Source organism: Carlito syrichta, unplaced genomic scaffold, assembly GCF_000164805.1.
Source record: "Carlito syrichta isolate Samal-C Ts95f unplaced genomic scaffold, Tarsius_syrichta-2.0.1 Scaffold307254, whole genome shotgun sequence".
Lineage (NCBI taxonomy): Eukaryota > Metazoa > Chordata > Mammalia > Primates > Tarsiidae > Carlito > Carlito syrichta.
Genome location: NW_007251350.1, coordinates 48,559 through 61,125, shown reverse-complemented (window position 1 = coordinate 61,125; position 12,567 = coordinate 48,559). Strand labels below are relative to the sequence as shown.

Below are 12,567 nucleotides of genomic sequence, written 5' to 3'. Positions count from 1 at the left end.
TGAGTTCTTCAGGGTATATTACCAGTAGGGGGATTGCGAAGTCATCTGGAAGGTCGATTTTTAGAGCTTTTAGGAATCGCCACACTGATTTCCACAGAGGCTGCACTAGTTTACACTCCCACCAACAGTGTAGAAGTATTCCCTTTTCGCCACATCCTCTCCAGCATCTGTTATTTTTTGAGTTATTGATAATGGCCATTCTGACTGGAGTTAGGTGGTATCTCAGTGTAGTTTTAATTTGCATCTCCTTGATGATTAGAGAGGTTGAACATTTCTTCATGTGTCTGTTGGCCGCTTGTATGTCTTCTTTTGAGAAGTGTCGGTTCATGTCTCCCACTTCTCTCTCTCTGTTTAGAAACACGTGGCCCTTTGCAAAATGTGTTTGGTGAGTTATTTTAGAACATTCAATTCTGCTGTAGAACAAGGAAAGTAAAAGTATGAATAACAAGTTAGTAACTGTGAGATGTATTAGACACAGACTAAACTTAACAGAGCAGATGTGTGTTTAACATAGAATATAAAATATGGAAGCATCAGGAAACACCAAATATTTATAGTATACTAAAGATATGAGCCCCTAAGACCCATGATGCTCTCTACATATGCACAAGACTTCTAAGGTTCTCAGTGACCATGAGGTCTTCAATCTTCTGACCATGGTGACGCCTATTCTGCCTCCTGGATCTTCTACCCAAGACATGCAGATAGAACCCACAACTGTTCAGTTGTTAATCATGATTCTCAGAAAGCTGTAACTGTGACCACAGGTGCTTGTCCCTGCATCTCTTTGGTCAAGCAAGTGCCATATGCTGGCTCTAGACACCTTTTCTCTTCTGCATTCCACTGCTTCGTCCATGACTCTGCTTCCTCAATGCACACCTCCAACAGAGAGTGCCTGAAGATCTGGGTGGTGAAGGTCCAGGTGGTGAATGAAGATCCAGGTGGTGAATAAAGATCTGGTGCTTGTACCCTGCTGGTGCCCTCTACTGAATGTGCTCAGCTGCCTCATGTCCTTCCCCAAGCTCCTCGCCCAGTGTTTTCAACTGCCAAATGAACCGCCTGATTTAGCATCTTAATTTTGTCTTTGGGACTTTCTGGGATGGCTCACCTGATAACATACTTGGAGGACATCACTGCATCAAGGGAGTTTCTCACACGACATAGTCCTTCTCATGTTTTTGCCTTCTCATGTTGTTGCTCACCTCCTTCTTAAAGATATCTGAAGTTTAATTTTCCTTCTAGCACTGCTCTGGGCATGTCCCATACGCTTAGAAATATAATTCTTTCTTTATCTAAATAAGACTAATAGCCTTGGCCCTCCATTTTTGTGAGTTCCATATCTGCAAATTCAACCAATTGTGGATCAAAAATATTTTTAAAGTGTAAAAATAACAATACAATAACCAAAAGATACAAATAAAAAGCCAGTGCAGTATAAGCCAATACAGTATAATGACTATTTCCATAGCATTTGTATTAGGTATTATTAGTGATCTAGAAGAGATAAAGTATATATGAGTCAGTCACGGTGGCTTATTCTAGCACTTTGGAAAGCCAAGGTGAGAGTATTGCTCAAGCCCAGGAGTTTGAGACTAGCTTGGGCAGCATAGTAAGACTTTGTTTCTACAAAAAGAAAAAAAAAAAAATACAAAAATTAGCCAGGCATGGTGGCCCATGCCTGTAGTCCCAGCTACTTGCTGGGTGGCTTGGCATGGTGGCTGAGGCAGGAGGATTGCCTGAGTCCAGGAGGTCGAGGCTGCAGTGAGCTATGATTGTGCTACTGCACTCCAGTCAATATAGTGAGACATTGACTCCAAAAAAAAAAAAGTATACAGGAAAATGTGCAAACATTATATACAAGTGCTATGCCATTTCATATATGGGACTTGAGCATAGTAGATTTTGGCATGGGGGAGGGGACCTGGAACCAATCTGGAAGATATCCAGGAGTCACTGTAGCTAAAATGAATGTGCTACTCATATAAGACAGGAATCATTCTATAATTCTTAGTCCTTTTAAAAGTAAGTTATTTAGAAATATTTATTGTTTCCAATATCAAGTGCTTGGGCTACCATTTTTGCTGTTAATTTATAATTTTATTGCATTATGGTCAGAAATCTGTAGGGTATTAATTCTTTGGAATTAATGGATGTTTTCTTTATGGTCTTAGATATGGCTGTTTGATAAATATTCCATGTGTACTCATAAAGAACGCATGTTTCCTGTTTGAGCACAGAGTTTAATATGTTTTTAATTGCTCTAGATTGATAGTTGTATGTTTCAGGTAGTTTATAATACTGCTAATATTTTATTTGCTTGATCTGGTCAATTCTGAGACAGCTATGTTAAAATCTTCAATTACAGCTGATAAGTCACCAATTTCCTCCTGTTGTTCTCTCAGCATTGCTTGGTATATTTTAAAGCTGTGTTTTAAGGCACATGTGAGCTTATGGTGGTTATGATCTTGTTCAATTGTTCCTTTTTTTCAGACACAATTTCCTTTTCTGTCTGTTATGGTCTCATTGTTTGAGCCCTTCCAAAATTTATATGTTAAAACTTAATCTCAAATTGCGATGTATTAAGAGGTGGACCATTTGGGAAGTGATTAGGTCATGAGGGCTCCTACCTTGTAAATGAAAGTAATGACCCCTAAAAGAGGTCTGAGGGAGTTCCCTTGTCCCCTTCCACCATGTAAGGTCACATGGAAGGTGCCATCTATGAAGGATAGACTCTCACCAGACACCAAATCCTCTGGTGCCTTTGCCTTGGACATTCTGGCCACCAGAGCTGTGAGCAACACATTTCTCCTGTTTATAAGTTACCCAGTCTAAGGTACATTGTTACAGCAGCCTGAATGAACTAGGACACTCTCTTTCTGATATTTTTTTTGCCTTACATTCTATTTAGTCATATATTAAAAGAGGACTCCCGGTTTCTTTTGGTTAATATTTCCCTAGCATTACTTTTTACGTTCATTTTTAATATTTTGTTTTCTTCTTGTCTTATGTGTGTTTATCTTATCACCTGTGTTTCCTTTTGATTTATATATGTCTGTTGTTGTTTATAAGGTCTTGATTTTTTTTCCAATACAAGAGTCTGTTTGTACTGGGTGGCCATGGCCGCCTTATTATAATTGATGTTACATTAAGACTTAGTCACACTTCTTAAGACTTATACTTACTCACCCATGTTGCTTTCTTTTATCTAAATCTCTACCCTTTTTCCTAAAAGGGGGATGCTTTACCCTGTTTCATGTCACCTTAAACTCTTCTTGTTCTAATCTTGTCAATATCAACACAAATTCTAGTTTGGGGCATTTCTCTGGCAATTTTGGAGTTATCACTGCTTGAGGTCTTTATCTTGACTTATGGAGGGTTTTAAACATATGTTATTTCAGTGATTGCATTTTTATAACAAGTAGTCTCACTGGGTTCCTTTGTGTGAGTTCTTGTTTCTTTATATATTACTAATATCTTTTCCTAGTCCTCCAGTCTACATTTGCAAGCTTCTTTGGAATTTTTCATGAGTGTTTCCCATCACTCTGGCAGATGGGATGCTTTGCTTAGTTTGTTAGCTGTCTCCTGGACTAGTTGTCCTCCTCAGGTGTCTAGCTCTCTTGTGCTGTGAACTCCTGTACTTGGAGTGACTGGTATCCAATGTCTCCTGGAGAAGGGTCAAAGGCCAGCCTTGGCTTTGTGTGTCCTGGTGAATTTAAGGAAAATGGAGGAGTGAGTCCCAGGGTAGAGATCTTATTACCACAGAAGTATCCTTGATTCTGTGTTGGGAGCTGGCCACGGAGGCCCACTGAGCATTAGGGATCAGGAAGGGCCATTGACCCCAAGACCACTAGGATGTGTTCGGGAGCTATTGACCCCATTTCCTCCCCCTTTCTACTCAGCACTAACCAGATTAAGCTCCTATAAACTCAAACATAAAAACTCTGAGCCCGAGATAAACACAAGCTCACTTTAGAAGCTGTTTGCTCCCACTCTTCCACAAACTACAGTTTTGGCTTTCACACAACTTGCAATTCAAACTTGAGTCACATCTAAGAGCCTTAGTATTGGTCACAGGCTTCTGGGTTGTGATCTCAGGATTCACTGAAGTTGAATAAGGTGTAAATTGTGTAGAATATAGTTTTAGAAGACAGCCATTCTATTGAAAGAATGCAGCTGGATTACTTGCAGGTAGCCCACTGTGAACTTTGGACTGGGCCACATTCCAAACATTCTGGGATGGGCCACTTTCATTTGTAAAGTAAATACTTAAGCTTCTATAGAATTGTTTAACTTGGCATAAATCAATCAGCTTAGGATGAAAAAGGTTTATAGAATATGTAAGTCACGGATTAGGTTATCCTTTGTTATGGGATTTTAAGATTATCATATGAAAAGGGTTTAAAGGCAATCATTGATTAAGTTTTCATGGATTAAGGTTTCTGGTGGGTGGGGGACGCCCCTCCCACATCTGACTTTGTGTATAAAAGACCTGTTGTAATTCCCAGTAAAACACACATCGCTTCTGCACTAGACCGGTCCAGTCTCTTTCTTTCTCTCTCTATCTCTCTTCTTCCCCCCAATTGCTGATGCCATCTCCACCTTTGGGGTATCCTGAACCCGGCTGGAGCTGGTCTCCAGCAATCCTGTCCAGAAGAAAATAGTTAGTTCTTACTTTTCAATGTGACCTTTCTACCTTCCTTGCCCTCACTGGCACCTATTATCCCCCTCTTCCATATGTTTCCATGATTGTTTCCCATAACCGCCATCCTACACATGTTATTAGTTCAGTATAATCAATTTTACATATGCTGAAGTTAGGAGTAAGTCACCTTTTTCACTCTGTCAAAACAGCAAATAGAATCTCCTTCTGAGTTTACCTGATGCTTTTCTAAATGTGGTTTCTGCTCTCTCTTCTTCATGAATAATCTTACTTTAAACCTAACTCCTGTGATAGCAGTTAAGTTGCAGTCTTGGAGCCAATGGAAGACCACTATTTTAGACTTGTGGTCAAGAAGACAAGTCTACACTAAGCCTTTGTGCAGAGACCTTGCTCTGGAAGCATTTCTCCCAGCTGGAGCTCTCCCAGTGTTAAGGAGGAGGGAAGGTCACACTCAGCTGCCACCTCCCACCGCATGCATCACTTTGTACCGGGTCACTTAGCAGGTTTTGATTTTTACTGCTGCATGAAAAAGCAGCAGCCCCTACTGCAAAGAAACTTTTCCATGAAAGCCACCGTTAATAAAGACCTATTTTTTAGCAAGATGGAAAGTGTATGAGTCAATGGGTCATGAGTAGAGGCATGAATGAGAGGGTGGTAGTGCCGTGATGATGGTGCTCCAGATGTGTCTTTAACACCTTTCCCTCCTTCTGGAACCCAGGTGTCCCTTTTCACCGCAGGGCCTGTTTTGGATCGCTTTGTAGTAGGAGTGAAGCAGATGGGCAGCTGACCATCTGAGGGCAAGTTTATCTCTTGAAGAATCAGATGTTATGGTATGATGGGAATTCCTTTTGTTCTTCAAGGTCTCAAGGATAATAATTGCTGTCTGTATTGCCCTCTGGAATGTAAAGGGAAAGCTGTATCCCTTGCATATCCTTTCTAAACAAGTTCCCTGGATCCGGGGCAACCATTTTGGATGCTATCACGTGATGAGATGCTATCACAGATCACTTCTGCACAGTTCTCACTTAATCCTCATTTTTCCCTCTGAAAATCCTTCCACTAGTGGCCCTTCTGCAGCCTCACGATTATTAATTACTTGCCTTCCTTCCAGCCTTTGTCTATCTCCCAAACTACATTAAAAACCAGTGATTGGAATAATTTGAACCATCTGACATGATGTTGAACAGATCAAATCTGATCCCAAAATAATGGGGACAAAAAGGACAATAAAAGGATATCGTAGTTTCTTGCCCTAGATTTCCTTGTTACACTTCCCAAACCTGTGCAATGTTGATTGACAGTTGTGTGTGGTTTTTGCGTTATCAAGGGTGTGAGACCTGTGTCACTGAGTTTACAGGCAAATCGAAGCCTGAAGATGGTTACACTGATGGGTGTAAGAACCTTGATAGTCCTGCGCATGGTTTCTAAGCTGTACTTTTAGGTCAATCCCCCTCCATCCCCACCCCCGCCCCTTGCAGTACAAACACAATGGGATGTCAACAATAGCACTTGGCTGCAATGAGAAGCACATGGATGAGCAGGAGACACGATGCATGGATGGAAGGATGAATAATATATTTCTGTATAAAAATATGCAAATATACATCTTTTTGCTTTTAACATACTCTGTATTAATTTATACATATACATAGCATAAGCATTTCATATAATTTTGGCAAAACTATGTGCAATAAGCTATTTTGTTTTCTTCAGCCCCTATTAGCATAATAACATCTAAAATATTTCTCTAAAATATTTCTCAATATATTATCACATTTGTACTAGAGCTGCCTGAAATACTCTGTTTTCCATGTTTGTAAACAAAAATAGGAACATTACTACATAACACTGTGATTGGAAAAATACCTTCTCTTTGACTCCTCCCTTACATTCCGTAAAGGAGACTTAAGCCACTTTAGTATCCAAAATACATCGTCACTAGCAAAATATAATTTTCTCTGGTTGCACTAAATATGTAACCAGAACAATTCAATGTATTGTCTTTCCACAACTAAATCACTTACAAATGGCAATGGCGTAAGATGATGTAGATGGGACTTGAAATTTGGAGGGTTTCAATGTATTTCCTTGTTTAGCATACAGACTAAATAATGGCAACTCTGATCACCGAGGCAGAGTCACAAATTAATTTCAGGTGCCAGTAATGATACTGGTTTATTCTGGGACTATAAGAAACTTTACACTGGGAAGGAAAAAAAGGTGTGTGAATGTAATACTGGGTTTTCATGAGAAACTCTACTGTTGTTTTAACATGAATTGATAGATGGTTGAATTTATAGCTGTCACATTTTTTTCCTTCTCCTATTTTGCTATTTGCGGCAAACAGGAGGTCAAGTACAAACTGATTTCTAATTAGCCTTCCTGAATCCTCCTGGAAAAGACTGAGATCCTGGTAAGTTTTGATGCCGGGTGAAAGGCAGTTAGTGGGCTTATATTGAGTCCTTTAATTACCAGTCTTCAACGAATTTATCTTTTGCGGCTAGATAGCACCCAAGGGCGAGAGGTAATCTTTATAAACCCTGGAGTGATTTGCTTTACAAATCCTGAACTTAGGAAAGTGGAAAACTCTCTCTAAAGAGAGTCTTCTCTTGCACTAAGAATTTTGTTTTTGGCAGTTTTGTGAAGAATTTAGTGATGGGCTCTGTGACCTCCCCACTTATCAGTGTCAGCACCCAAAGCACCTTAGCGTTAAGACCAATTTCTCGCAGCACTTGGGGCCTGCCCGGTGGACAGGAGGATCTAAACCCACGCAGGCAGTGTTTCCAGCAACCTGCGTCTCAAGCTCTCTTCCCTACAGTGTTACATCTTTCTGCCAAATGCAGGTCTTTTCCTCACATACCCAGTCATCTTTCTCTTAAAGCCTCATGGTGTGGCAGAGGTCATGTAACTTGTGTGGTTTACACTGTGTGGATGGTAAGACATCTGAGATGACCAGAATTGACTGACATTGAGAAAATTAAAAATCAGATTGCTAGCCAAATACAGAAATATTCTAATTCAAAATCTACAGTGAATGAGAAAAATGCTGAAGGTGATTTTCATTTTTCAAAGGTACAAATGGCTCAAGACGAACAAGAAATGCCCTGTGTCTGAACAGGGTCACCCCACGTGTCTTCCTCGGACACTTTGCGTGCACACCGGCAGCGTTTGCCTCTCAGCCTGGATGAATGATGGAGTTCACGAGTTGCAGAGGGAGACGCCATGTCCAGACTGTCTCCCAAAGCAATAGTACCAAGAAGAGCTTTCTGCAGGTTCACGATGGACAGAGTCACTTGGTAATTCTTCACGGATGATGTATTCAGCTCCTGGGGGGATGGGATCACAGCAGACGATGGTCGCTCTTTCCCCAGGAGTGGCGGCTTGGTGATCACGATGCTGCTTGCTTCACATTCATGCGGACGACTCTTGCTCGATGACGTTCAGCGGGATGGCCTCCACGGCGTCCTGGCCACGGTTGTTGGCCGGCGCCTGCCTGGGCTGCTGATGGCAGATGTAGACAGGGATGTCATCCCGCTCTGCGGCAGGGGCAGCGCGGGGGGCCGAGCGGCCCGAGGGGAGCCTGCCCCAGCGCTGGCTCCACTGAATTCTGAACTGTGCCCATTGGCGCTTCACGGTGGTCTGGACCTGGAAGACAAAAGGGAGCCTGGTTTTCTTACGATGGTCAGAAGGAACCCTCCAAAGTATAAGAGCGCTGTTCTCAGAGCCCATCCGAGCTCAAAGAGGGTTGAGTTGCAATTCTGATCCACAGGGCAGTGCTGTATGTCCTGTGCTGGGTACTGCATCATCTGGAAGAAGAACGTGCAAACTGAATGACAGAGTCACCCACCTGGATGACCCCTGACAAAAGTATTTGCTAATTTTGGGCAACGCTTTCTTCTTTGGCTTTTACAGTCACTGAATAAAAGCTGATTTGGTTTCACGGTCAGTGTGTCATGCATGCCATATTAGGAGAAAGGTTTAAGGAACTTCTTAAATACCCCTGATAAGACAGACGTTTTATGTACATCTACACATTATTGGTCATGAAGACACACATGTAAGCCACAGCACAGTTCTGGATGTATGTTGATGGCCTCCTACTATGGATCTTTCCTTCTCCAACTTAGCTTGGGGGGGTATGCAGTGACAGCCTTTCAAGAACCAGGTTTCAATCTCTCTTGAAAGACTTCTGACATGTGAACAAAGTGCCAGACTTGTTTTATGAATATGGTGAATTTCATCTTGAAAACAAGAGGCAGAGAAGACGCCAACCTCAGGAAGCTCTAAGTATGAAAATGACAACTGCCATAGCTGAAAGGGTGACACTCTCAGGCAACCTGCTTGTCCCGCTCTGCTTCAAATAGACCTGAATTCAACTTAGAAAAGCTCATCCCTCCTGTTGTCTCCAAACTTCTCCCATTTATCTATAGCTGAACAAAACTAAAAAATAAGAGATTACTGCAACAGTACCTATTCTGTGTTTCCAAGAGTGTCTATTGCTCAGTACAGAAGACAAGATTACATATAGAATAGTTGCATCAGTTTGTTAACATCCTTAGTTCATTCTGCTGCCAGACTCGAATATGGCAGCTCAATGTGAGAAACAATCTAGGGAAAATATAACGTGAGCTACATCATCTGACTGATTGCACACAGCCATTTTATCTACCTTATGTTTGTATGAATCTGAAAGAAGATAAAAAGACAGCAAAACCTATTGATGTTATAAAACTATATGTATAACAGACGACTCAGTGCTTCTCTGGCAAAGACGTTTTATAGCGTAACAATCTCTCCTGATAATGATTAGTATTTGTCATATAATTTTAAAGATTTTACTCAGGGAAAGGCAAAGTCCAGTGATTCACTGAGAGCAAGGCAAGGGGGTGTGGGTGTGGCCCTGGCAGGGTGAGGTCCATCTTTCCACAGCAGAGCAGTGTTGCTCAGGATGGCACATGGCAAGCAGGGCAGTTCAGTAACCTCACCATGGGGAAAACAAAACCTCCAGGTGAGGGAGGTGACTGGTCCTGTTTGCTGGGAGGTGACAAGTGCTTGAGTGCAAAGCACTTTCTACCCATTTTTATTTAAAAGAGACAAAGACAAAAGCTTCCAGTGCTAAGGAGCCTGAAGGCACAGTCCTGCCATCGCAGGTCCTCCACCTGTGCGCCATGGGGCTCACGCGGGCAGTGGCTACAGTGTGGACAGAAGACAGAGTCACAGGTGCTCATGCTACAGAGGAAGGAGAGGAGCTCCCAGCCTCTGGAGACATGGAAGAAGGAACCGTGAGCCCGAGGAGGGCCGTGGTGGGTCTCTCTCCTCTTCCGCTCAGGGCTGGTCAGGTAGGCTCAGAGTGAAAGACCTCCTGGGTCCGCAGAAGTAAGGGGTGCCAGCCTGAACTCACAGGGATGCCGCATGGATACTTGGTGACCAGCTGCTCTCTTGGACAAGCGAAGAGACTTGGACTGTTTTCCAGAGAGAGACTATTGTGAACCAGCAGAGACTGGAGGGTTGGGAGGGTCCTGAAGGAAGAGGAGCTACAGCAAATGAGCACACTTCTGGTGTCTGCACATTCCACTTGACTGCTCAGTGGAGATCCTCCTGAGCACACCACCTGGATCTACCAGCGATTGTACCCACAACACATGCAAGGCACATGGAAAGGGAGGTGACGCAGGGGGCTGTTGGTGCTCTCCATTGTAAGCCACTTCTTGGAAACACATTGGGCATTGTTTAGCTGCAGTAACCTTTTTGAGGTCTTTTAGATTCCTAACGATGCACTGACATGTTTGAGAGTCAACATCCACACACGTGGAGCAGCTGTTGTGGGACACGCTTGAAACGTGTGTGCTCTCAGTCGTCTCCTGCTTCCTGTTGCTTTACCTCTTTCAGTCTACCCATTGGCCCTCTCTGTGATCCATTTTCATAATGGGTATCACTGATAACATAGTGATAATGGATCAAAATTAATATCTCCATATCACCAGTGCACAACTGGCACAGGCACTCCCTAGAGCTCTGCTGAAACTCAGCATCCAGCTGGGCCTGGCCCCATCACAGCCCTGCCTCAGATGCAGCTGGGATCACTTCCTGCGTGTGCCATGCCCGGCCTGCGTTCAGCATGGGATGTTGGAAGGCCGCATGTGTGACTGAGACCCAGACACCTGAAATGTAGGGGACTGTGATATACTCGACGCAGCACACAATGTCTACACTATCAAAGATGCCACACTTGTACCCTCTCCCAGTAACAGGCTCTTAATGAATATGGAAATGGCTTCTTTGCTTCCAAAAACAGAGACAACATATACTCAAATGAGCTTGAGACATTCTATTGTCAGGAGCACCCTGTGTTTGCCTTCTATATGTGACACTGCCAATGAAACACCACAGTTAAGACACATTAAATACTGTGGTGCTTTGCAAATGCAATCTCCTAGTGTTTTCAAGCATACCTCTCCTGAGGCTTGTTTGTATATCATTCCTATTTTGATATTATTTCAGATACAAAAATTTATTTTGAGTGCCACCCAAAGTGACTCAAAAGGCATGGATAGACTTTCACAGAAATTGGTATAAACACGGGATGACTTAAACCCTACTCATTTAATAGTTTTTACCATTTAAAAAAACTCATTGATTAGTTTTCTCAAAAAAAGAGACATTTTATCAGCTGTAACAGAAGGATGTCTTTTCATTTCTATTGTGAGCTACACTAGCCCTATCAATAGTGAATACACAATGCCTTTTTGTTGAGTAAATGGTTGAGTTGATGGATGAATGGATGAAGAAAGGAAAGAACACAACATACTAATGAGAAAGGAGAAATGGGAGTCTCAGAAGTTTGCCATGGGATACAGGAGATGGGTACAGACAGAGGCGATACTCTAGGTGCTCACTGAATATTCCTTAATCAAGAAATAAAGACGAGAGAACACATTGTTAATTGATAATGGTTAGAACATATTTCTACTTACAGGAAAATAATATGTTGATGTCTTGACAAAATAAGATTTGCCTTGGATGGAATTATTCTTAATTGGAATTGATTTAAAATGTTCAAGAATACTTTTGAAAAGTTATGAAGTCCTAGAAAAAGTGTGCTAACAAAAATCCAGGGAGGAGTCACAGACATTTAATTGAGATTTAGTTAATTTAACTGGGAATCAGGAACTGTGTTCAGTCCTGGTTATAACCACAATGGTGTTTGTGAATTGGGCAAGTCACATTGTATTTCTGAAGCTTAGATTTCTCACTTGAAATGTGAGAAGGCTTTCAAATCATGCCCCCTCAAGCCCTGGAGGTTCTTTGGAGAAACATCTGAGGACATAACAGTTTCACTTTTATGTTTTCTAGATGGGGCTCTCAGGCAAGATTTAGTTGGAAGAAAGGGCACTCTGGCTGAAAACCCTGAGAACACTGGCTATACAGATCGCTAGAGTCTACTGATCTATGGATTTGGATACTGGAGTATGTATCAGATCATCTTTTTTGAATCCTACTTTCAGAGTGGTTTTCAAAATGTCGAGTAAGTGGTATGATCCTAGCACCAAGCAATGGGAAAGAAGGCAGTGGCCTCGTATGAACAGTGGGTGTCAGCTCTGTCCTCGCACGGCTTTGGGGTTTCCAGAGCCCACAGGGTTGAGTCCTGAGCAACTTTCACCATTGCTGCTGGAGGTGCTTATCAGTTCAAGGCATGAGCCAAGGAAGTGATGACTCAGCTGCCTGTGTGTCTACCGCCTGCAGGTGCACCACACCTCCATGGTTAAGACTCAGCCTGGAACAGTGGAAAAGACACCACGCTGCTCATCACAAAACCCTATGGGCCACTCATGGAAATGAGATCACATGAAATGTGCATGGAGCCCTCTGGAAACGGAAGGATGCTGGCTTCACAGAGACAGATGACA

The 12,567-nt window shown here is 42.4% G+C and overlaps 1 protein-coding gene across 1 annotated transcript in view; it reads right to left on the bottom strand.

Annotated features, from left to right (window-relative positions):
- Positions 1-8,071: 8,071 nt before the first annotated feature.
- The window catches only part of CALCR (calcitonin receptor), a 47,401-nt gene continuing 42,905 nt past the window's right edge, over positions 8,072-12,567 (bottom strand). The window contains exon 12 of the mRNA XM_008064260.2: positions 8,072-8,305. Coding sequence (XP_008062451.1) covers positions 8,072-8,305 — 234 coding nt within the window. The remainder of the gene's footprint in view (positions 8,306-12,567) is intronic.